This window comes from Erpetoichthys calabaricus, chromosome 2, assembly GCF_900747795.2.
Source record: "Erpetoichthys calabaricus chromosome 2, fErpCal1.3, whole genome shotgun sequence".
In the NCBI taxonomy this organism is placed as follows: Eukaryota; Metazoa; Chordata; class Cladistia; order Polypteriformes; family Polypteridae; genus Erpetoichthys; species Erpetoichthys calabaricus.
The window spans coordinates 191,823,266-191,850,861 of record NC_041395.2 but is presented as its reverse complement, the minus strand read 5'-3'; the positions used below and the strand labels follow the sequence as shown (position 1 = coordinate 191,850,861).

The window sequence follows — 27,596 nt, the reverse complement described above, 5'->3', positions numbered from 1 at the left end:
CAACAGCAGATCCAACTCCGTGCCAGTCACACAAGGAGTCCCTCAGGGCTCTGTCCTCGGTCCTCTGCTTTTCTGTATTTATATGCTTCCCCTTGGCCATATTATCCGTAGTTATGGATTGGGTTATCATTTTTATGCAGGTGATACTCAGCTCTGCTTCAATGTTAAAAGTGGAACTTCATCAGAGCTTTCTCAGCTCACAACCTGAAATTAAAACCTGGATGGAGCAGAACTCTTTAAAATTAAATTGCAATAAAACTGAACTCCTGCAAATTGGGACTAAAATGCAACTTAATTAAATGAGCTCCTTCCCAGTCCATCTTGGCAGTGATCTCATCAGACCTGCCTCTACTGTAAAAAAATCTTGGTGTCATTTTTGATTCCTCCCTCACTTATTCCGCCCACATAAATCACATTAAGAAACTTTCTTTCTTTCACCTCCGTAACATATCCCGTGTTCGCTCCTTCCTCTCCTTCTCTAATGCTGAGAAACTTGTCCATGCTTTTATCACATCCCGCATCGATTATTGTAATTCCCTACTGGCAGGTGCCCCTTCTACTCTTATATCACAGCTCCAGCTTATTCAAAACTCAGCTGCAAGAGTCCTTACTCGAACCAGCAGCAGCGAGCACATCACACCCATCCTGCTCCGTCTTCACTGGCTCCCTGTGTCCTACAGAATCGAATGTAAAATCCTATTAATAACCTACAAAGCTTTAAATAACCTCGCACCAAACTACATCAGTGACCTTCTCCATCACTATGTGCCTGCCCGCCCACTAAGGTCCTCTGATTCTGGTAATCTTGTTGTGCCCCTCACTAATCTACACTCCATGGGTGACAGGGCCTTCAGCTGTATAGCGCCCAGACTCTGGAATAACCTACCGAAATTAATCAGGTCAGCTGACTCCATGAATTCTTTTAAAAAACAACTCAAAACTCATCTGTTCAGGAAGGCTTTTAGCTCTACTTGACTTTATTACCTTTCTTTCAGTTTACTTCTCTGTCAAGATGCTCATGTAACCTGTATGTGTGTGTGCTAGACCATCAATTATGTTGTCTGTTTTTTTTCAGAATTTACTGTCTTAATCTTCTTTATTTATTTACCTGGTTTGTACAATGCTATATACTGTATATTCTGCCGTTCTTTATTATATTCTGTAAATGCCTTGAGCATGGGAAAGGCGCTATATAAATAAAATGTATTATTATTATTATTATATGTCATGTTTTTGTGGAAAAATGACTGTCCTTCCTTTGTGTATTGCGTAATAAGGCTTTATTGTGGTGCTCTCCCCTCAGGTTGAAATTGCTGAAAAATGCCCTAAGGGCTTAACAGATTGAGACCCCCAGAACCAGATCTGATGTTATTTTGTAAGAAATATGTGGATAGGGCTGTTCAGCTTTGTTGTACTGAATGACCTGTTTTTGTCTAAATCTTTCTAATGTTCAAGCAGATGAGCATTCCTGCTAGGAGGAAGGCAAAAGTAAATAGCACATTTAAAGTGGGGACATTTAAACAGGTCTTGTATTGGTAGTTACATTGGTTTAGTAAAGAAGTAAAAATGGGAAAAAAAAGAAAGTGGTGATGAGACAGTTTTTAAAGGAAAACAGACAGGAGTAAGGGAAAGTCAAGTTGTGTAGTGCTAAAGACACATTCATAAGGCAGTGTAAAGTGTGTGATGGACAGTGACTCTGAGGTAATAGGAAGGAGTTAGGAGCCCCAGGAGTTCCCCTCAGAAACAGTCCTCAGAAAAGGAGAGGTAGTTATAAAGGGGGAGTCGGTCATTGGGAGATTGAAGCTCATGTCTCCTTGTGGGACAGATAATCTTGTACAGTGTGTTGCCTTCATGGTACACAGGTGCGAGACCTCCCTGGAAGGGTATTTGGGCTCTTGGCCAGAACAGGCATGGATCTAGTTGTCCTTGACCAGTTTGAATAAATAACATACATAAGGGCAGGGTCAGTTCTGCAATCCAGATTTTTAAAGAGTTAAATGCTAAGTGGAGGATCAGACCTAACAAGGTATATTTCATACATGACTTAAATCTTGGAGTTGGATAGATGGGCATAGGTTTATTCAGTATTAAGGCTCTGCAGAGGGTTACATTTAAACGGAAGGGACACCAGTGTATTTGGGAGGCATGTATGAGTAGGTTTGTTGAGGATTGTTTAACACTAGAATTAACAAAGCCTTCGTGCCAACGAAGTACACTAACCCAATTTCTTTTTCTTCGGTTATAGTTTTGAATAAAAGAGCACTTGTTCTGTTATATTTGTACCTTTTGTGAAAGTGTTTATGTTCTGCCCCACATCTTGTTAGTTGAGACTGTTATTTGTTGAACTGTGCTCCCCCTTCATCTTGTCATTTATTAACACACCAGTCAGTCACGTCCCACAATCACAGTGGCGCTATAAAAGTCTATGAAAGTCGCGTAAAGCACATAGGTCCCATAATAAACATTTGAATACAATACACCCCATGTGTCTCACGTAGGCACCCCTTTATCTCTTGTTTCGGTCTCGTCCAAAACGTATCCTTAGGGTATATAAACCCCTGGGTCTGGTTAGTTGTGCTACGCAGCAATTTGAACCTCTGTCTACATGCTTCTGTTTGTCTCGATCCAACCGTGGAAATCACTCGCCTTGTAAGTGTCTTTTAAAACTTTGTTGTTTAATGTATACTGTCTGCTACAGTATGTATTGCTTTGGAAGTCATTCTTTATTGTCTTTGATTGTACACCTGTATATACCTGTATGTTTCTTTTGTATATATTTCAGTTTACAACAAGGTACGTCCAGTAAAAGCCTTCAAGAAAGCTCGCTCACCCCTTTGTCGTTTTTTATGTTGATGTGCCGAGTTGTTTAAGCTATCTGCGGCCGCGTTGCTCATACAGCGCGGAGTGAGGCAGTAAAGTTTATTTGATATTTGGACTCCAGTCTTTGCACATTATACACTTCATGTCAAAATTTTCTCGTTAGTACTAAAAACATGAAAAACGTTTGTCTTTTAGGTATGTGTTCAACATTTCTTGCATTCCCTGTCATCCTACACTTACATAGATCTTTGTAGACACGGAACACACATGAAATGCACGTCTTCCAAATAACGATATACAGTACACCCCCAAAATTCGCAGGGGTTACGTTCCTAGAACACCCGTGAATTGTTAAAAATCGCAAATTTTGGATGTGGTTAAAAAAAAATGCCTATTTTTATAGTTTAAACCCTAAATATTCCCCCAAAACACTAATTTAATTTCAAACTTAACTTAATACATTACCTAAAAAAAAAGAATGTAAAACTGTATACTGTACTGCTATGTCTCCCGCAGTGCTAGAATATAAAATACCAATGTTACCACTATATGTACTGTAGTTCATGCAAGTGCGTTTTCATTGCCAGAAGCCTTAGAAGGTGCAGGGCGTTTCGACAGCATCTTGGGGCTTTAACCCTTAAACCTCCACATACTTGGGGGTTATTGCATCCCTGGACGACAAATACTTTTTTGCTGCACTTAAGTAAATGTCACAATTCACAAAGAAAAAGTGAAATTTTAATAGAACACATTTTTTTTCCATGCAGAGAGCATCACAATTACTACAACACTGATCATTTTACACACTGCTAATAAACTGTAAAAATGATTTTAAAAAACTACTGGAATATGTACAAAGTGCAACTGACGCTGTAAGAGCCATTTTCCTTGTTCTATAAGATTCATGAATGTTTATTAGATGACAATGCATAAACTATGGAAGGTTCCTATAACCCCCATGAATAGAATCGTTTTGGTATGTTCTTGCCATTTCTAATAGCTTGGAGTAAACATCACTGTTCAGTTAGTTAGTGTCAGCCTTGCCTTGTATAAGGTGTGGAGGCATATGGTTTTTAACCGTGACCGCACGTTATCGTGCCTAGGCACTTGCCTATGTGCCAACCGGCTTAAGAGCCTTTAAGAAAATAAGAACCTTTAAGTAGGAAAGAAGAAATTAAGAACCTTTAAGTATAAAAATACTAATGTCTTTCAAGAAAAGCTAAGTTTATAGAAGATTAATTTTTCCTTTTTTTTTTTTTGCCTTTTATTCTACGTGTGTAACTATTTTTTCTTTTATTCTTGTGTGGACTATTTACTTTTACCTTTCACTAAATACCTTTAAAATGAACTCTTGGACTCTGAGAATTCTTTTCACACGCGTCTTACCCGTGCCTGATGACACCTTATATATTTTAGCAGCTACAGACGCCATGGAAGAAATGAAGTAAATCACAGAGCCAACTGCGCTTGAACTGGCAGCACGCAAACACACAGAGGTAAACGCTGACGCTGTCTCAATCCCAGAGACAGTGAGGCTGCAGTGTGTCACACTTGGGTCACAGACTTGCACAGAAACACAGGAGATTGTAGAGACAGGAACTTTATTCAAACACTTCAAACAAACATGAATCTTTCAGAAGTAAAATGAGCTCAGTATGCAGTTAGTTATCGATTAAAGAATAGACAAACATCATAGGGGAGCACAGCCCCCAACAGGAGCAGAGAATGTCTGGGGGAGGAGAGAGAATCAAATCAATCAGCCAAAAAGGACAGGTGCTGTTCATGCTTTTAAGTCTGCTCCTGCATGCTCACAAATGGCACTGGGAAACGACTATAGCTGGTTATGGTGGTCTAAGGGTTAAGAGGAACAAAACGGAAAACACAAGAACACTCAGGTGGAGATGCATCACAGTCAATCAGCAGCAAGGAGAAATGAATAAAGTTGTAACGGTCCGGTGCCGCTAAGATTCACACCGTCTAAGACAGCGATTTATTTATTCTTATGGTGGAGATTCCAGGGACGCACCCAGCCTTGACCCGACCCACATGCACTCCCAAACAGAGACAAAAACAGAGTAATCCAGTAGTCAAACAACAAATAAAGAATGTAATGAAATAAATGAAAACAATGATACCACCCCTGTTCCCCTTACAGCGATTACACATTAAATACAACAAAGCACCAACAGAACACACACAGTAAATCATGAAAAACGGCAACGGATGAAATGTAATGATGAAAATAGATATTCCAGAGATCCGCATGTTGAATGGGAATGTAAAGATAGTCCTACCGTAAGTTCCTGAAATGGTGAAGACGGGTTCAGGAACGCTTCTTTCTTTGCAGGATGGCCATGAATCCACTTACAGTCCTCATGTACACAGGCAGACGGCAGACAATTCAGATGCCAATCACAAAATGATCCAGGACAAAACGAATAAGTACAGGTAACCCAACAGAAGGCAGGCAGAGAGACAGGAACTTGAAACACAAATTACAAAAACTTTTTTTTTTGCTTTTGGTCACCGGCCCCCTTTGCAAAAGCCGCGCTAACATCCTTTGACCCCAATAGCCCCAGCACCCTCAGCATAAGACCAAGTCAGAGCCTCTGCTGGGAGTCGCAGTTTTAAATTCTATTGGCTACTTTCACCATCCTATGCCACGAAAAAAGCCATAAAAATTGCGGAGGATATTTACAGTTTCCACTAATAGTTATTAGATAGGTTCTAAGGAAAAATCTGCGAATGACTAAGACCGCGAACTCTGAGCTGGGAGAGCATTTTGCCCTTCCTGCAGCTGTGGGGGGATGGGATAGCAGGCTGCTTGCTACTTTTGTTTATCGACACATTTACAAAGCAAAAGATGCTGATGGAGAGGAGTGAACGGATTTAAGGTGGGCCGGATTTACAAAGTTTTTCATAGGCTTTGGTAATTCTAGTGTTAAAGCAGGAACTTTGGGTGTTGCAGCAAGGAGTTTAGGTCATCTCAGGTTTGTTATAACTTCATGTCAAGGGTTGGACAGGAGTATTAACGCAAATACACCAGATATCTTTGAAATCAGTAGCCCACATTTAGCGCTAGAAGCCTACAAAAAAACTTGTAATCCCGGGCCACCTTAAATTCCCTTGCACCTCCTCATCAGGATCTTTTGTTTTGCAGATGTGTTACTCAGCACCAGCAGCAGGCATGCCCCATGCTATCCCATGCCCCACCGATGCAGCTTTAGTCATACACAAAGTTCTGCCAGCTCAAGTCTGTTTATCTGGGTGTGAGGTGCTTTGAATTGTATAGGTAGATAATATATCGTTATTTGGAACACATACATTTCATGTGTGTCCCGTGTCTACAATGAACTTTGTAAATGTTGGATGACGGGAAATGCAAGGCAAGAAATGTTGAACACATACATTTTCTGTTCTTCTAATAATTGGCTAAATGCTGACGTGAAATGTATAATGTGTGAAGACTGAAGTCCAAATCTCAAATAAACACTTTCACAAAAGACACAGATATAAAAAAAAAAACTGCTCTTTTTTCCAGAATTTAACCAAAGTAAAAAAAAATTGGGATAGAGTACGACACACACACACGCACACACACATATGTCTACTTGGCTGGTGCAGAGGTGAGAACTGCTGTCTCCAAGTCGAGTGGTTGTGGGTTAGATCCTGGGTCCTCGACACCTTAACTGCTTTGAGTAGTGAGCGGCTATTATTACTATTATAGAATAAAAACATACATTTGATATATTTGAGTCTGTAACAGCCAGTGTGAATTTATGGTACTTGTAAAAGTTAGTGTTTTGTTTTATTATTCACTTTCATTGTCTTAGTCCTGTTCACGCTCCACCTGATCTGACACTGTTAGTTTTCAAATAAAGACGTGCTATAACAGAGGTGAACTCGGATGAGGATGAGGGTTCTGCATTGGAGAAAGAGAACAGAAGCCCTCTCTGCAAGAAACATCCACTCACACATAAGAACAACGCAGCTGCACCAAGCGTAAAGGCGAAAGATGGCACCGTTTGGATGCAGCAAGAGGTTGGGCGTCTTCCTGCCAGTGAATGTGTAACCTGGCTAAGTCAGCAGTATGGGGATGAGTTTAGGTGAGGCACGGATTGCCCACAGCTAGCATTATGTCCTTGAACGAGTTATTGATAGTCACAGACCGAGGTGGAATAGGTGAATGAGGACACACAATAATAGCAGCAGGAGCAAAGTGCTCTTTATTCTAATAACTAGCAATGCCCAAAAGAAATAAACTATGATGCTTCTTCTAAACAAAAAAATCCATACAACAGTGCTCAAGTTACTGAATTAAAATAAGAAATAAAAAATGACAATAAATAGTTAAAAAAACTATTTATAATAATATCAGACCTCGAGGATCTCCTATAAAATCTTCTGTCCAGTGATATCTCTTTCACACTGTAGTCTCTTCCTGCTCACTCATCTTTGTATATGCTCACTGGGGCGGAGTTCTTGGATGAAGTAGTCCTTCGACTACTGTCCTAGCCTCCATTCCGCTGAGCATGATTTTACCTTCCTTATCACGTCAGCATTCACAGGATCTGTGGGAGCCCCTCCTTGACTCCTGTGCCGGTTATCATGCCTCAGCGTTCACCAGGATATGCTGAGCCCTGCTTCATCTCCCCTGTCGTTTCCACCAGCATCTGCAAATTCCCTATGATCCCCAATCACTCCTGCTCTTCACAGCTCAGTAGGAGTGATTTGGTCTACTCCTGGAGTGCCTTTTATGCAGCTCCAAGGCAAGGATTCCCTTGGCCACCTCACCACCTTTTCTCCATACTGGCCCCATCCAATTTTTCTCTTTTTTCCCCACACTATTTAGAAAAGGTAAACAAAATTTGAAGAGGAGGAGTTACCTGTTATGTTAAGAAACGCTTATGTCCACTTCTCTCGGGTCATGATTTGACTTGAGCATAGAGGTCTGATATTGTGAGTGTTTTATCAACCATCCAATGCAGACCATCACTATGCATCATTTTTAGTATTATTTATAAAACTAGTTTAGAAAGGGATATTATAGTCAAGGGTCACTTTACCTAGATAATAACTGCACTAACCTTGCAAGTAACAGAGTACATGGGAAGAGGTTTTTGGACATAATCATTAACTGTTTTTATAACACATTATGTTAAACCCATTCAAGATTTAGTATTTTGCAGTTATCTGGATAGAGATTAGGTGGTTAGATGTGCTTTAACAATAAGAATCTATTAGCCCTATTATAATACATATTGCATTTTTTGGCTATAATGTATTTTGCATTTTTTGGCAGATCACATATTCAAAATCGCATCACATGGCAAGAACCAGGTGTATTAGTGAACCGTCAGCATGGATTCACAGGGAAGATTGTGTTTTACTAATGTGCTGGAATTCAATGAGGAAGCAACAAAAGCATATGACCCTAGAGGTTCGCATTATATTGTTTATTTTGATTCAAAGTTTTTGATAAGGTCCCCCATGAGAGGTTATTGATCAGATTAAGAGAAGTGAAATACAAGAATATAAATAATAAACTGTTTGTTTGCAGAAAATACCAAACCATGTAAAATGACAGATAATCTAGAATTTCTTGAGTCATTATAGAGGGATTAGGTTTGGAAATATTTGTTGGACTAAAGGTCATGTTTTCATCAAGATTGTTAGTACTAGGGTGTTGTACCGTGTTAGCCATTATGAATGTAGAGAAAAGCCAAGCAAAATGACACCTTTTATTGGCTAACTAGAAAGATTACAATATGCAAGCTTTCGAGGCAACTCAGGCCCCTTCTTCAGGCAAGATGTAATTGTTCTAATATTAAAAAAGAAGATGCCAATTAAACAACCATAAATATTTAATAAATGCACTAATATTTATTAAGTGTAATGCCATTTTACAACAGCAAAACCACAGGACCAAATATAAAGTATGTACATATGAAACATGGATATTATATTGAGGTGTTGAAGATATCACATACACGCAATTAACAATAGAATCCCTGAAGCCTACGAAAAACTTGTAATCCGGCGCCACCTTACATTCCCTCGTACCTCTCCATTAGTGTCTTTTGTTCTGCAAATCTGTCGATCAGCGCAAGCAGCCTGCTATCCCATCCCTCCCACAGATGCAGCTCAAGCCGCAAAGAAGATTCTCAGAACTCACGTATGTTTATCTGCATGTGGGGTTCCTGGAGTTGTATAGGGTAAATAATATATTGTCATTTGGAATACATACATTTCATGTGTTTTCCTTGTCTGCAACGATCTATGTAAATGTAGGATGACAGGAAATGCGAGGCAGGAATTGTTGAACACATAGCTAAAACAGAAACGTATTCATGTTTTAGTAATAATTGACAAAATGTAGACATGAAGTGTATAATGTGTGAAGACTGAAGTCCATATATCATATGAACACTTCCACAAAAGGTACAAGTATAACAAAACAAGTACGCTTTTATTCAAGAATATAACCAAAGAAAAAGAAATTGGCTTAGAGTATGATGCTGAAATGACTTCTTGGGTGGTGCAGCGGTAAGAACTGCTGACTCATAATTAAGAGGTCGCGAGTTCGATTTCCGGACCCTCCAGTTGCCATTTTGAGTAGTGTGAGTTGCTATTTTTATTACTTTTATACAATAAAAGCATACATTTGATAGTGTAAAATCATGTGTATGCTTTTATTGGATAGGTGCGATGTAATTTCAGGTGACCCGGGATTACAAGTTTTTTCGTAGGCTTCATGGATTCTAGTGTTAACTTTTATTTATAAATGAAACAAAACTAAACAGGCTAGGATCCAATTTCGCTACCATTTTCTAAATGGTTTATATTTAGGATAATCACTCACAACATCTTTACAATTTGGGCCATAAACCAATTCTCCTGTACCCTCTTTTTCTCTTAAGTGATTAAACACATTCATTTTCAAGCTGCTCATAAGTTGTCAATTATTTAATATGTTAACAAATGGCTGAATTTTTGGTGGTATCACAAAAGTATGTGGACAGAAGTCAATTGTGTGCAGTGACAGATACATACAGCTGGAAAACCCTTTTGGATTTAGTTTGCTTTGCTAGAAAGATATGTTTTTAATAAAAATGAGTCAAAACAAAATATACAACATGAGGATAAATACTAAAAAAATAAAGAGAATTTTCAAAACCATGTAAATCCAATGTTGAACTGTACAGTGCAATTTATTGTGCTTCATTATGTACAATCCCTTGCAGCTAGTGTAAAACCAGCGGCTATCAATATGCCAGTATTATCTGTTGCAGGTGACGGTTAAGCTGGACATAACTTTGATTTGGATGTTGGAGTTGGCGTTATGAACACAAATATGTGTCGTATTCAGTAGATACCAGTGTAGTACATTTGTATATCCATTTCAGACTGACACATACATTTCTTTTAACATGTATCACGTATAATAGTGATTAACTGCACACAGACAGCCTCTTTATCATAGTTTTTAATCTTTATTCTCAATTTATACTATGCTTGGTTTTATTTGACATAAAAAAATCTAGATGAAAATAAAAATAAATCTGAATTTCATGTTATTTTCGTAGAAGATGTACTCAAAATATCCAAACTGAAAGCAGAAATGTACTTGTAAATTAAAATTAGTCTTTTTCTAGTATGGTATTATTTTTCTATCACCATCTATTTATCTAATTTGTGAAAAAGTAGATATTCTAAATGCAGTGCATGTGTCTGCACTAACATATTTATAAAGTTTAAAATGCAAAACAGGATTTATAGAAAAGTCAGTGCTTTGATCCATTGTTAAAGGATTTTAGTAAGTCAACATGTATAAATTATTGTTCAGTTTTCTTTTGTTAATGTTTTCTCTGCTTTGGCATTTATACTATTAAGCAATGTGTGCTTAAAATGTTGACGTCTAAATTCTTTTTTATTCAAAAATACACTATGACATAGATTTCAAGTGGTTTATATTTTTGCTCTGTCGACACAGTATTTACCTCTACATTGCATTTTTTTAAATTTCAGTTTGCTTCTGTTTTTCAGGTTTAAAGATGAGAGATATGCATTCAGTCAAGCATTGTAGCCTTGATGCTGATGCCCTTGTGTTTCCGACTGGGACTTCTTGCAAAAGAAATGAAATGCAGTTTAAAACAAACAAAAAATCCTTACTGTGCCCTAAACAATTTGCCAAAACACTACAGTTTACTCGATCTGGTGTTCCTCTATACCGCAGCTGCATATCTTACATCTTCCAACTTGGCCAATACAAAAACAAAAAATGGTTCTGATGCAGAATTGTATTTGTATACTGTCTTGCATTTTCTAGATGAATTTTAAAGATAAAGGGAGTGTACATTTGGTTGGATTCATGTACAGTTGAATGCATGTTAAAAAGTGCTTGCTCGGTATATATGCAGTGACTAATACAAAACATTCATATGCAAAATCCAAAGGAGCTAAAGTTAAAAGCAAATACATTTGCAGCTTAGTATCACTAATGTAATGTCTTAATGTATTTACAAAAGTAGATCAATTGTGTTGAATTCTATATTAACAGCATTTGGTACAGTATACTTTGTTTATAAAATCTAAACTGTATATATGTTTTACTTTTTGTTGTTTAAACACTTGTCATCCAAATGGGCACAGGTTTTAATTTCTTGGGTTGGAATATTAATTTGATGTATTTGGAGGATGCTCTAGCTGGTAATCTGGCTGGTTGGATGCAAATCAGCATGTTATTGTCTTACCATCTTTTTAAGTTTTTAGTGAGTTTAATATTGAATTGTGATGTATCTGAGGAGATGTACATAGGGGAGCAAAGTAAAATTGAGGTGAATGGCCAGTCTTGGTTTTAGAGAAGAGCTGTGCTATGCACAGTCAGTATTTATTTATTTTTTAAATACTTGACCAATTTTTACAATGCTGTAACTTAATTTGCATCATTGGAATAGCCCTGCAAATAAGCATTAAAATAATAATTTGTAAAATTTTATGAACATCAGTCAAGAAATTTAAAATTAGTGAAATATTTCTTTTTAAGAAATTAAATAGCCACATTAATTGTATTTATCTATACATATTTCAATCTATTTTTCTTATGTAAATAAAGGCTTTAAGAGTATGCTGTAAACCTGTAATCTCTTGTTGGTGAAAGCACATTAGGCACATGCAGTATTCAGACAATTATGCAAGCAACAGAATTAATTTTTTTCATGATATTTCATGTGTTCAGTATAAGTAGACTGAAAAAATATCTGTAAAAGCGAGTTACTCCAGCATTAGACAGTCAAACATAAATTTATTTATTAAAGTATTAGTAAGTACATCATTCAGGAAACAAAAATGCCCAGAAAACTTTTATACATTAAGTAAAGCTGATTTTTTTTTATAGTAGTCAAGACCAGTTGTAAAGAGCCAAGCTTACAATGAGTCATAAATACATACTTTTTGAAAGTTATATTACCTAATATCCATTTTATCATCACATTGTTTTTTTCCCTATTATGTTTTTCTGATTGTTTTACTAATTCAGAATTATTTTTTGCAGTAGAAAAGTGCAGTTTGTGATGAAAAGGAAAGTAATTTTCAGTTATCAGAATGTATGTAAGTAGGCATTAAAAAAGAAAATCAGACCTGATTATGATTTATGATTGACATAAGAAAATTATTACTGCTATGAAACTGTAAAATTCAAAGGACAGAAGGAAAAACTTCCTGTTTAAATTTCAAAGGAGCAAACATCTTCCAGTCCAGTTTTGAAACTGCAAGGTTGGTTAAATGAATTTCCCTTTATACATTTAACAAATAACTGGATTGCCGCAATATCCCAACCCACTCCTGAATTAAAGTTTACCTTCTGCCTTCTATAGTAGTCAATAAACAAAAGTAATTCTTCTATGTTTTAATTTGATATAGAAAGAGGGAGCTGGTAAAGGTGCTATGCACAAGATAGGTAGCAATCTGTTCTTCACTGTTAACACTATGAGGCCTTGATGCTTGCATGGTTTTTTTTTTTTGTTTTGTTTTTTATACTTAACCCCTCTTTTTTATTGTATACCCTGCACTTTTACAAGCATAAACGTTCATGGTCATTTTTTATTTCACATCACATTTTACAATAAAAAATTAAAAACCCACTTTTATTTGAGCTGTTTTTTGTTGAAGAAATTTATTATATTTGCAGAATCTTGAAAACCAGATCTTCTGACAAAGTGTCAATAATATTCTTAGTCTAATACATTTTCATATTTTTATTATTAGTTATTACATATACTTATCAGATACATATGTGTCATTATTTTGTTACTTTCTAAAAGAAATTCTGGTAAGAATAAAATTTTGTATTGGGTATGGCTATTGATGGTCCAACATCCATTCATTCAATGAACTTGCAAACAGTGTAACTGAATTATTTTAGCGAATAAGTTCATGTTAAAATTATTTTATTTTACTATTTTTTTTTTTTGGTTGAAATTGTTCCTACTTTATAGTGTTAATAATTCATATTGTTTTAATGATAAATAAATGCCACCTAAGCTGATAGAATTTACATCTTTACACACTTGGTTTATTCTATTGCATTTAGAAAACATCGGAGTTAATACTAATAAAGCCCATCATTTTTAAAAGACTTTATAGAACCATTGTTATATTTATTTATGCATTAAGGTTTTTGTTTTGTTTTTGTTTTTTGTTTTTTTTTTTAATATTCATCTTTTTTTAATTTCTTTGTCAAGCAATGTAGAAATACACACAGCTTCTACAATTTAATGATTACTCTATATGGCAGACATTTTTACACAAATTGGATCAGGATCAGATGCACATCAGAATATTATTTTTCACAAGGTTTTACAGATTTTGATCTGTCTGATGCCTTAGCATTTGAACTGTCTTGCATGGCAGTGGAGACCTTTACCTGAATGATTTCCCAGTATACCTTGCAATCCTACACAATGTCTTTAGCTATCCTTGTGGGGGGAAAAATATGTAAACACCTTTATACTGATAGCACTTCTCATAATTTACCTGAGTAATCACAGGCTAATTAATTTACAAAGTAATTTTTGGAGAATTGTGTAGTGTGACTTTTTATATAAATAATATATCTAATTTTCATAACTGTCACAGGAGATTATTTTGTACTAGGAAGTTAACATATATGTCTGCCTCCTATTTTTTGTCTTGTGTCTTTTTCAAACGTTTTGCAGGAGGTTGCCTAGAGTCAGCATCTAAAACAAACATCAGAGCATTAAAACAAACAACTTTTTAGAATCACATGTTGTTCCTAGGTGCTGGAGAGAGGATTGGATTAGAACCGTCAGGTAAGCAAACAGCACCCAATGACAAATGTGCACACTACCAGGAAACTTAAACCATCAGTTTTGTATTGTTATTCTATAATTTGCAATCAAATTTTTTAGGCTCTTGTTTTTTCCCCAGCATATTAGGCGCTTATATTTGATCATATTTTAGGACATTTTTTTCTTCACTTAATTGATAGTTTTTCAGCTCCCCTAAAGAGCAAAATATTGTCAGTAAATTGTGAAACAATGTGAACATAAGGCAAAGGTTATTCAAGGTGGTAACAGAATACTTTGGCTGTTCTTTAAATTTAAAAATACCACTTGTTACACTATTTACTAAATTTCCTGTCCAACTGCGGTATGACTGGGCATTATTACAGTATTATGAAGTATATATTTGTCACTCTTATTGGCATTTGTCAGGCATTTATAACAAAACGTCACATATAAAGTGCAAAACAATATTGTTAGCTGTCAAGTGCAATTGACACTTGTTTATATATCTTTGTTTTATGTCAATCATTTACAAATACGTTTCATTGAATAAGAAACAAAGCAGTAAAATATTTTAGTTTCTGTTCCTGAAAGGTTACACAAGGAAAAGGGTTAGAATTTTTGTTGTGTTGAACAATCATGTTTAAATTGACAAATTATATCTGATAGAATTTGATTGCATCTTGAAATGGTGATATGAATTAAACATAATAGTAGTTGTTAGTAACTCAATCTGCAACCTTTCTTGTTTAAAACCACTGAACAGATCAGCAGAGTCTCTCTTGGGGCAAGTGTTGATTTTTACATAAAAAAATTAATAGCAGTTCCACTGTTAAGGTGTAATTTATTTTTCAAAGTTTTTCATTTCCATCTCCCAAAAATGTGCTCATTTTTTATTTTTGCATCTTTCTTTAGTGTTTGTAAACTTTTGTTTATAGCAGTAAATCTCTTTCTATATAGAATTGAGCCACTACCTCATTTAGTTTAAATTAGTTAGTAGTTTAGTAGACACATATGAGGTAGTGTAAAGAGAGAGAGGGCAATGATGTTTGAAACTATCATGCAGTTTTTGTTTACTTTTGATGTTTCTGTCTGCAAGGTGTCCACTGAGAAGAGTGCCTCTATTACAGTATGTATGAATAAATATTTTAACAAGCAACTCCATAATTGTCGGGTACATGCAATTCTTATTTAAAAATAAAATAAAAGTTAAATAAGTCCTTGTGACTTGAGACAACTAGGATAAAATCCTTCATTCTGATGTTGCATTTAAGAAAGCCTGGGTTTTCACATCCACTTTAAAACACTCAGTGTCATCTAAATATATTGAATTATTTAAATAACTGCATCTTCTAGGAAGGAATATATATGAAACATCTACAGAAACTTGACACTGGCCATGCAGCAGTCACTGTGAGGTCATTTTGAGGTCTTATTTCATATTTTCCATATTGCTGTTGAGACCTGGACTGGCAATTCACATCTCATTTGTCTATGGATAATTTGGATAAATGTGAAAGTCTGTTTGAAGGACAAACTCTTAGATGTTACTAAAAATTCATCTGTTATATATATATATATATATATATATATATATATATATATATATATATATATATATATATATATATATAAATGTGTGTGTGAATGAGAGGAGCTATCCAAAAATAATGCACTTGTCCCAATGGTTTTCCCACTGATGGAAACATTTTTGGAATTGCTGAGGAGGAACGTTGTCCAACACCTTCAGTCAGTGCGACTTTTTCTTGTTCCCACATATGGAAAAAGAACTCCAAGGAAATTGCTTTTGTACTGTGGAGGAAGTCAAAGAAAAATTGTTGAAGGCATTGGACAACATTCCTCTTTAGCAATTCCAAAAATGTTTCCATCACTGGAGAAAATTGTTGGGACAAGTGCATTCATGAAGAATACTTTGAAGGAGACTAATGTTTCAGTAAGTAAAAATTATTAAAGTAATTTTTTTTTCCAATTCCGGTTATTTTTGGGTATCCCCGTGTGTGTGTGTGTGCGCGTGTGTATATGTATGTGTATATGTAACGTGTTTTTTACACTTGGTTTGTATTCAATAGAACAAACACTGTACATATATTGAAATTTCCCAGATTTGTTTAAAGAGAGATCACTCAATGAATGTTTTTTCATGTTGTTATGTATTTTATATTTGAACAGGTCAACAAAACTGATTTAATCTAATGTTCAAAAGTACATTAAAGATTTTTCAAAACAAAGGTCCCCATATTTGTTACTGACTAATTAGCAATATGCCTTTCATTAATACCATTTTTGAAGTACTATGCCTGACAAGCAATTATGTTAATATTATTAGCTTAAGTCAGTGTTGTCTTCCAAAAAAGATAGTTAAAATATTTTAAACCATCATTCTTTTTGACTTTTCAAAGTAATCAAATTAAAGATGCTGACTCTGAAATTTGTTTTTAGTTCTGAGCCAATTTATTTGTTTAACGTTCAGATATTTTTATTGTTTAAACAGTCTGAAGAATGATTTAAATTATATTTGGCAAGTTTATCATAACAAAGTTATGTATTCTTAAATTTTCAATAAATATTCTTGTGTTACATTGGCTGCTCGTATTTGCTGTGTTATTTGTCTGTTTTAACAAAAATACCAGTTTTATGTACAGATAACGCAAGGATTGATAACTAATGAAAGGACATTGGAGGATGAAGGACAGGATGTACAGTAGCCTATGTTATTCATGCCACTTCAAGCTTGTCTAAGCCCTTTTATGTTAAATGTGGCTTGCAATGTGTACTTTCCAGTCCCAGAAGTAACTCAGTGCTGGCATTTAAAAGTATCCTGTGACCATGGGTCATTTCAACTTGAATTGAGGTTGTGATTGAAGGCAAGATTTTTTTATTAAATTAAGGTGAATGCCAAAATGCTAAATTCTATTTTCAAATTAATTTGAAAACCAATTAGAAGGTATTAAATACTGTAGTAGTAGGGTGTTGTACAATGTTATTCATTATGGGTGAAATGAGAAGTCATGCAAAATGACACCTTTTATTTGCCTACTAAAAAGATTACAATATGCAAGCTTTGCCTCAAAAGCTTGCATGCTGTAATCTTTTTAGTTAGCCAATAAAAGGTGTCATTTTGCTTGACTTCTCATTTCAAGGTATTAAATACAAAATGCAAAAAACTTCATAGACTAAAGAAACAAATCCAAGATTCAAAATTAAATAAAACAGAAGAATCCAAAATAAAGAAAAATCTCAAAACATATAAAAAAATCCAGAAAGGGAGCAAAAGAACACCACTACAGAAAGAAAACACTAATGCTCTAGTGCTGTGACCAAGGTAGCAGGTGTTATGTAGGACTTCCATTATTGCTTTACTTGGTTATGCAAATATGTATAATTTGTAATACGCTCTACATGCTGTTTTACACATTCACTTATGCTTAAATAAGCTTCTGAGTAAATATCAGCTATTTTACCTTCTTCTGGGAAAATACAGTAACACACCATTTGAGCTGCAAAACACTGCTCTTTTGTAATGTGAACACTCAGAGACAAACTAGAAAACAAGTTTACTGATGCAAGCCTAAAAACAACCAGAATTTCTGATCACAATTGGCAAAGGGTAGCTTATAGGGAGTTGTAGTGCTAATTAAACAAATGCTGACAATACTTTTGAGTAAAAGATGAAAGTGCACACTTGCTACATTTACTGCTGTTTGTGCTATCTTTGGTATCTAAACAAAAGACAAAAGTTAACATATGAGTCATTTGTTCTTGGACAGAGGATACTTGATAATGTTGATGTTGTTCGCTGCTGTTTACCTAAATCAAAGTAACTAATACACATTCATTTTAAGAAGAGTACTGTTTGTTTATACACTATACAATATAGTGTCTTTGATTGTATGGAAGGATTAAATGCAAGACATAGAAGATAAAATACACAGTATAAATGAGGTTTCCTGAATGTTCCAAAAGAACAAAAGCTTTAATTTTTGGTTGATTTTTTTACAAGCTTTTCCTTTTACTTGTAACTTTTTTGTGACATTACAGACACAAGGGTTGTAGGATCTTAATCATGATAGTGTGCATGACCCTAAATGAATAGTGGTAGTCTATCAAAAGAAAATGTTGCTTTCTACTTTGACAGCGCTACACCTTCCTATGCATACATCATACACTGTGCAATGGACCCAAGATCAGAGGACTGATGTGGCGGCCTTTTGGGGGTTCACAGACCTTTACGATTCAAGATCTCTGCTGGACAGCCAATTGGATTGCACTTTTTTATCATTTAGTTTGGTTGGTTTGTGTCGGATATCTCCTACAACCTTAATCTTAACCATAATGTAACTGGGCATAACGTGTAACATCACTGAAGTATGGTCATGTGAAAAGTTTGGGAACCCCTCTTAATTCTTTGAATTTTTGTTTATCATTGGCTGAGCTTTCAAAGTAGCAACTTCATTTTAATATATGAAATGCCTTATGGAAACAGTAGTATTTCAGCAGTGACATTAAGCTTATTGGATTAACAGAAAATATGCATTATAACAAAATTAGACAGGTGCATACATTTGGGCACCCCAACAGAGATATTACATCAATACTTAGTTGAGTCTCCTTTTGCAAATATAACAGTCTCTAGATGCTTTCTATAGCCTTTGATGAGTGTCTGGATTCTGGATAGAGGTATTTTTGACCATTCTTCCATGCAAAATCTCTCCAGTTAAATTTAATGGCTGCCGAGCATGGACAGCCTGCTTCAAATCATCCCATAGATTTTCGATGATATTCATGTCAGGGCTCTGTGACGGCCATTCCAGAACAATTTTTGTCTCATCAGTCCAAAGCACTTTTTTCCAGAATGAATCTGGCTTGTCTAAATGAGCATTTGCATACAACAAGTGACTCTGTTTGTGGCGTGAGTGCAGAAAGGGCTTCTTTCTCATCACCCTGCCATACAGATGTTCTTTGTGCAAATTGCACTGAATTGTAGAACAATGTACAGATACACCATCTGCAGCAAGATGTTCTTGCAGATCTTTGGAGGTGATCTGTGGGTTGTCTGTATCCATTCTCACAATCCTGCGCATATGCCGCTCCTGTATTTTTCTTGGCCTGCCAGACCTGGGTTTAACAGTAACTGTGCCTGTGGCCTTCCATTTCCTGATTACATTCCTTACAGTTGAAAGTGACAGTTTAAACCTCTGGGATAGCTTTTTGTAGCCGTCCTCTAAACCATGATACTGAACAATCTTTGTTTTGAGATCTTTTGAGAGTTGCGTTTAGGATCCCATGCTGTCATTCTTCAGAGGAGAGTCAAAGAGAAGCACAACTTGCAATTGACCACCTTAAATACCTTTTCTCATTATTGGACACACCTGTCTATGAAGTTCAAAGCTTAACGAGCTAATCCAACTAATTTGGTGTTGCAAGTAATCAGTATTGAGCAGTTACGTGCATTCAAATCAGCAAAATTACAAGGGTACCCAAATTTTTGCACAGCTAGTTTTTCACATTTGATTTAATTTCATACAACTAAATACTGCTTCACTAAAAATCTTTGTTCGGAAAACACCCCCGTACTCAGATGTTTCTAGGAAATAAATGACATACCACTGTTATCTTTTTTGTTGAAAGTAGAGTAAATTATTATGCAGGCTGAAAGGGGTTCCCAAAATTTTTCATATGACTGTACATTGTAAAGCGACAACCTCAGCGGAGCGGAGTTGTGGATGTCTACAGATTGACTCTGTTGGGGTTATTGCTGTCAAGTTAATGTTGTTGACAGTCTCCTTTTGTAATAATTTTCCATTAACAAGCAGAGAAATGGATTCTAGACAACAGCAGTGAGAAGTGTAGAAAAGAAAAACAAAAATAAAAGCATGAAGAAGCAGCTTGTGCATCACTTACAGTTGTGTTTAGAAGTCTAAATTTGTCTAACTTCCAGTAAGCTAGCTAATATTACTTCGATTTCCACTACACTAAAGGTAGCGATTTACTGGAGTAGTGGAGCAGCATTATGTGTAATAGTTTTGATATCAAGTGTTTAACAGATATTATCTGATGTTACAGTACCTTGCTAACACATGGTTAAGGATTATTTTTTACCACCATGTAGACCTCGGGACCTACATATTATTAAAGGTTGCTAACCCCTAGTCGGCATATGAAGTGTTCTGAGTGCTGTTGCTTTAAAAACATGTTTGTAAATGTTACTAACACACAGGCTCTCTTGCTTACTAGTTAGTTAATGGCTGAAATGTGAGAAAGGACCAAGCAAGCAACTTCGACATACAAAAAGAGCAATTGGCTCAGATTAACTTCAATTATTAGTTAATTTTATTGTCCACTAACATTACTGATTTAGTTAATGCTATATTGTTATCTGCTGCCATTGGAAAGACAAAATTAAGTTTTGACAAATTCACAAGTGTAGGTGATACATTTATGTAATTTTTTTAAATATCTAAACATGCAGCTTCATTTTGACTGCACTAAGCAAGTTTATTAAACACATTCAGTAGTAAGTCTCTTTTTTTTAAAAGTAGTAGTATTTTACATTATTATCTTTATTATTAGTAGTATTAGTGGTAGTTGTATTAAAATTGATTGTGTTGTTGTATCACGTCACAAGTGATATTTTTGGCTATATCAAATAACAACGTAGCAGCACATTGAATACCTGGATCATTATTATTATTGCTGTTATTATTATTACTGCTAATTAGATCTTAATTTATAAAGGAAGCAAATCAATGTGTATACAGTAATCCCTCCTCTATTGCGGGGGTTGCGTTCCAGAACCCCTCGCGAAAGATGAAAATACGCGAAGTAGAAACCATGTTTATATGGTTATTTTTATATTGTCATGCTTGGGTCACAGATTTGCACAGAAACACAGGAGGTTGTAGAGAGACAGGAACTTTATTCAAACACTGCAAACAAACATTTGTCTCTTTTTCAAAAGTTTAAACTGTGCTCCATGACAAGACAGAGATGACAGTTCCGTCTCACAATTAAAAGAATGCAAACATATCTTCCTCTTCAAAGGAGTGTGCGTGAGGAGCAGAGAATGTCAGAGAGAGAGAGAAAAAAGCAAACAAAAATCAATAGGGCTGTTTGGCTTTTAAGTATGCGAAGCACCGCCAGACAAAGCAAGCTGCAAGGATGTACAATGTAAAGGTAGTCTTTCAGCATTTTTTAGAGGAGCGTCCGTATCCTCTAGGCCAGTGTGCGAACAGCCCCTCTGCTCACACCCCCTCCATCAGGAGCAGAGAATGTCCGAGCGAGAGAAAGGGAAAAGCAAACAATCAAAAATCAATACGTGCTGTTTGATCTTTTAAGTATGCGAAGCACAGTGCGGGAAGCATATTGCTTGACAAAGCAGCCATATGTAAGCCCAGCAAGGATGGCAGCAATGTGAAGATAATCTTTCAGCGTTTTTTGATGAGTGGCCGTATCCTCTAGGGGTGTGAACAACCCTCGTGCTCACAATATATTTGAGGAGTTTTATTTAATACGTAATACGCGCTCTGGTTGGGTAGCTTCTCAGCCATCTGCCAATAGCGTCCCTTGTATGAAATCAACTGGGCAAACCAACTGAGGAAGCATGTACCAGAAATTAAAAGACCCATTGTTCGCAGAAATCCGTGAACCAGCAAAAAATCTGCGATATATATTTAAATATGCTTACATATAAAATCCGCTATAAAGTGAAGCCGCGAAAGTCGAAGCGCGATATAGCGAGGGATTACTGTACTATTGCCATTAAATACTGTTGAAGTCTAAATCTATGAGTTTCCCTCTGCACTGCAGCAAAACCTCCAGTTGTCAGTTTTTCAAAACTGTACAATGTAAGCAGTCTGGTGCAATGTTGGTTCCTGTTATAGTCCACAGGCATGCCATTGACTCTTTGAGCAGCACAAAGGCAAAGGTGTTATGACCATGATCTCCATAGTAGAAGCATGTGCTGTTCTCTTCTTTGGTGTTTGAACCAGAAAGTACACAGCAACCAAACTCTACTTCACAAAAGATTCATAGAGTGAGGAGATAGTGCCTTGCTCCAATTTTATTTCGATTTTATGAAATTAGAGTGAAAAGGTTTTGCTTCGATTTCCTGTAATTCTACTTCTGCTTCCTAACTATTTCCAACTATTTACGTAAATATTCATAAGGTTATGTTAGGGGAAGCAAACCTAGCCACAGGGGATGCACAAACAAGTGTGTTTCTTCGCGCTGGTCCCAAGCCTGGATAAATGGGGAGGGTTACGTTGGGAAGGACATCTGGTGTCAAAATTTTCCAAATCAATATGTGGACAACAATACAAATTTCCATACCGGATCGGTCGAGCCCTGGGTTAACAACAAGCGCCACCAGTACTGTTAGCCAACAGGGTGCTGGCGGAAATTGGGCTACTGTTGGCCGAAGAAGAAGGAGACTGTTTTGACCACTGCCATTGGCCACTTATTTCGTGTGGTTTGTGAATTTTTTAGAAGCACAATATCTCCTTTTTGAAGGTCCCAATGACATTTATTCCACTTGTGGCACCGCTGAAGCATAGAAAGATGCTCCTTGTCACCAGCGGGTCCAGAACTTGTCGGCAGGGGCTTGTACTCTTCTCCACTGACTTCTGTATGGCTTCTTGTCTGTAAGTTCTCCTGGCGGAGTTGAACCACCAATTTTCTGTGTAAGAAATGTAGCAGGTGTCAAAATAAATGAGTGAGTCAGGATCCGTAGATACAGGAACTAGAGGCCTGGCATTTATAATAGCAGTAACTTCAGCCATAAAGTACACAGAACGTCATGAGGGAGACAAAGTTTCTTTTGTTTTAACATGCAGTCCAGAATTCTATGAGCCACTCCTATCATTCTCTCCCAAGCCCCTCCCATATGAGAGGAATGAGGAGGGTTAAATTCCCATGCACAACCTTGTGTGTTAAGGTACCTTTTGATGTTTTGATTTGGCTGATCTTTGACAAATCCCAGCTTCTTACATACTCCCACAAAGTTAGTACCACAATCCTATCTAAGTTGTTTTGCAAGCCCTCGTATGGCAAAAAATCTTCTCATGGCATTAATGCAGCTTGAAGTATCCAGAGATGATATCACTTCAATATGTACAGCTCTCGTGCTAATACATGTAAACAAAATTGCCCATTCTTTATCTTCTGCTGATCCTCATCTAGTACACCTGACAGTCACTGTGCAAGGGCCAAAAACATCAATTCCTGCATATGTGAAGGAGGGGCGCTGCAGTGACACATTCAAGATGTAGGTCTGCCTTTTGCTGTTCTGTCACCTTTCCATGGAGCTTTCTGCAGGTGACACAGGTATGTAAGATAGAGCTGACAAGTCTCTTGCCTCCGTTTATCCACCGGCCTGTGGCTCTAAGAGCTTCTTCTGTAAAGTGACAGCCCTGATTTTTCATATGTAGTATAGATAGTAGTGTACTAGCAACATAGAAATATGGTGTCTAGGCAAGGTGAGTGGATACTTTTCTCACTCTCCAGTTGCGCGTTTTTAAGCCGACCTCCAATCCTGATAAGACCTTCACCCACTTTGGGGTTGTGTTTAAAAAGTGAACTGGTTTTATCTGCAATTTTCCCATTATCAAGCAAATTTTGCTGTTTCACATATGCTTCAGTCTGGACGGACTTAATAATGGTATTTGAAGCCTGATTGTATCAGGTGTACATGGTTTAAGGCAGTATTGCCAGCCTCTGCATTCAGTGATGTTTTGAGCTGCCTTGTAGGAGCGAGAAATGTGAATAAAGAGGGCTATAGCTCTAACTAATGAGTCCCAGGTAGAGAATTTTTTAAAGCAGTCGGTGGTCAGCCATTCTTTTACTTGAATGTGAGTAGCACAGTTTGTAGCTATTTACTATATTTCACCATCTTTGTCAGGGTTCACAAGCTCAAAAAACACTGATGTCCCTTGTTGATTTTCAGGGTGCTTGTAGAGGAAATCTGGTCTAGTAAACCATATTGTCTCTGCCAGATGTTACTCACTGATGAACCTAGATGCATAATCAGCTGGGTTTTCATTTGAAGGTATGCAGAACCACTGCTCAGGCTTTGTTGACTGATGAATGCGCTGAGTTCTGTTGTGCACATACACATAGAAGCATCTAGTCTGTGTGTGTAGCCTAACACAACTTTGCTGACACAGTAAAACTTTACTATGTCCGGCTCCAAGTCTGTTTCACAGAGGATGATCTCTGCAATTTCCATTGCCGTTACGGCAGCACGCAGCTTGAGCCACGGAATAGTAGGCTCAGATAGAGGAGCCAGCCTGGCTTTTCCAAAGACAAAGCCCGCATCAATTTTCCCCTCTTTGCTAATACTTCTAATGTAGGCCACAGCCCCAATGACTTTAGTAGATGCATCAGAAAACACACAAAAGTTCCTTGTGTGCCGCATTAGATATAGAGCCGATAGTATACACGTGGAATATGCAGATAGTGCAAATGTTGTAGTACATTCCTCAAAGTTTCCCATTCTTGACATTTTTGTTCTGGCAACAGTGTGTCCCATTCACAGACACTGCAACAAGCTCCCGCAGCAAAGCCCTACCCTGTATGGTCACTGGAGCAACCAAACCAAAGGGGGTCAAAAAAGCTATTAATCATGGATAAAACACCTTGCTTGCGTTGTGAATGCCTTATCACTTGTTGACATTTTGAATGTAAAGGTGTCTGCTGCTATTTCCTAGCAAAGACCCAAACTGCACTGATTGGGTTCTGTATCTTCCCTGTAGTCTAAGTCCTTTATGCCTTCAGCATGATCCTCAGAGGGAAAGGCTTGCATAACAACTGGGCTGTTAGAACCGATTTTATGCAAATGAATATTTGAATCAGCAAGTGACTCTTTAGTCCTTTTCAACAGGTCAATAGCTTCTTCACCTGAAGACAAGGACATAAGCCCATCATCCACATAAAAGTGTCTGTCTTCAAAATGCCGTGGGTCTGTGCCATATTCCTGCTTCAGCTGCATTCTAAATCCATAAATGGCAACTGTTGATGAAGGAATGTTACCAAAGACATGAACTTTCATCCTGTACTCCACAATGTCCTTAGACATGTCATTATCTCTATACCACAGGAATCTTAAGAAATTCCTATGGTCCTTTCTCACAATAAAGCAGTAGAATGTGTCAAATGCCTGCTGTAAATGCTACTCACTCCCTTCTAAAGTGGATTAAAACTCCTAACAAACTGTTGTTGAGGTCTGGGCCTTTATGTAGCACATTGTTCAATGATACATCCACCGTGTGCTTGAATCAAAGACAACCCTAATCTGATTGGGTTTCTTAGGATGGTGAGTAGTTATATGACTACACCTTCTGTCAAAATGTCAAAAAATGATTGATGAGTTAAGCCCCGCCCCTTTTTGATTGACGTCATAAACTCCCGCCCCCTTCCGGTTTTCCCGGCCGGAAGTCCGTCACTTCCGTGACCTTCGCCCTGCCTGTTTTTACTCCAGGAAACGGCCAAGATCCGTTTGGTGGATGTCCGGTCCTTCCTTGAACCCTCCCATCCTGTTTTTAAACCAGGAAACACCTGTCCCTTCCTTGAACCCTCCCATCCTGTTTTTACCCCGGGAAATGGCCAAGACTTTATTTGATGGATGGGTGCCCCCTCCTTGAACCCGCCCCCACCTCTCCCGAGGACAAGTTCAGGCAAGTCTGTAGCAGACCCTGCCGTCCGCACCTCTTGGTGGTCGCAGGTCTTCTTACTTAGTTTCCTGCCCACGGTCGGTTAACCCTGAGGACGCCCCCTTCCGATCCCCCGCCCCTAGAGGAAGAGACCGCCCACACACACACACACACACACACACAACAGATGGCCATCATAGGCATTTTGACTCTGAGTCCAGCCCCAGGCCAGTCCTTGATCATTTCTCCCCGAGGAGAGACAAACACACACATGTTTCAGCCTGTCCATTCTGCCTTATAGCCATTCCTGACTCTAGTGCTTTGGGTAAGAAAATCTCTATCTATTATTTAAAATATCTAACCTTTTATTTAAGTCAAAATGATTTTCTTCAACTCACAGACGCTCTCTAAGCTGAAAAAGCCATTACTTCACCCCAGCCGGGTGCTGTCCGGCTCTCTGTCTCGGAGCAGGAGGCCTCTGCCTGTAGCCCAAGGAGAGATCGCCTCCACACACACACACACACACGCACACACAACGGATGGCCATCATAGTCATTTTGACTCTGAGTCCAGCCCCAGGCCAGTCCTTGATCATTTCTCCCCGAGGAGAGACAAACACACACATGTTTCAGCCTGTCCATTCTGCCTTATAGCCATTCCTGACTCTAGTGCTTTGGGTAAGAAAATCTCTGTATCTATTATTTAAAATATCTAACCTTTTATTTAAACCAACTCACAGACGCTCTCTAAGCTGAGAAAGCCATTACTTCACCCCAGCCGGGTGCTGTCCGGCTCTCTGTCTCGGAGCAGGAGGCCTCTGCCTGTAGCCCGAGGAGAGATCGCCTCCACACACACACACACACACACGCACACGCAACCCAACATGTTAAGGAAGGGCCCCTACCATCCAAGCCTCTTGGGTCCATTCCTGTCTCTAGTGCTTTGGGCAAGAAACTCTGTGGTTTAAAATATCTATTCCTTTATCTAAGTAAATGATTTCTTCACCTCACAGACCGTCTCTAAGCTGAAAAAGCCTTTACTTCACCCCGCAGGGTGCTGTCCGGCTGTCTGTCTCGGAGCAGGCTGCCTGTAGTTTATAAACACAAGCTGCCCGGTTCTCTCCGTCTACTGTTGGAGCAGACCGCTGCGCGTGCACGCAGAGCAGGCAAACTTTCTGACCGCACAGCCCCAGGAAACTGACAGACCCACAGGATGCGTCCTTCGAGCAGAGTGGTTTAGACCCTACCCCCAAGGCTACGAGCCTCGGGCGCTGCGTTCTCAGCGCATGCGTATCAGGAGCTAAACCCCACGAAATGTAAAAGTTTTTAATGATAACGAGATCGATATAAGATCTGTAAAATAATAGGCAACAGGATCCTTTTAAATAACGTTTGAGACGTATAAATTTTACCCCCAGGAGTTATATATTTAAAAAATCCCTGCCAAGTGAAATTGTCTTAAGCACCTCAGCAAGGCTCAGATCGTTCGGGGCAGTGTAAAAATGGTCTCACCTTGTGATATTAAAAGATTTCGAATGCTTACAAAGTTGACTTTTCAACCCGAACAATACACGGATGTTCACGGTCATCAGCTCTGACATCCTGAAGCTAAGGGGGGTGGGGGTGTAGCTATTAGGACTGATCAATCCTTATACCGACACAAAAGATGTTCACACATAATTACTTTAACATAAGGTTCAGTTTGAAACACACTTAAAGTGAGGCCACACATTTGCTAAAATAAATCTATGCATAACGAAGGACCTTTTTTAAAAAATACAGGACTTTTCGGTGTCCGGCCATCT

At 37.6% G+C, this 27,596-nt stretch overlaps 1 protein-coding gene across 4 annotated transcripts in view; it reads left to right on the top strand.

Annotated features, from left to right (window-relative positions):
- Window positions 1-13,456, top strand: part of fam168b (family with sequence similarity 168 member B) — a 108,566-nt gene extending 95,110 nt beyond the window's left edge. For 2 of the 4 annotated variants that reach the window (XR_007934002.1, XR_007934001.1), the window contains exons 7-8: window positions 8,123-8,260; window positions 10,867-13,456. Coding sequence is in view for 1 of the 4 variants with exons in the window: in XM_051922066.1 (XP_051778026.1) it covers window positions 10,867-10,906 (40 nt within the window). In the remaining 3 variants the exon portion in view is untranslated. The remainder of the gene's footprint in view (window positions 1-8,122; window positions 8,261-10,866) is intronic. The other 2 variants (XM_051922066.1, XM_051922067.1) reach the window with 1 other exon arrangement.
- Window positions 13,457-27,596: the final 14,140 nt, after the last annotated feature.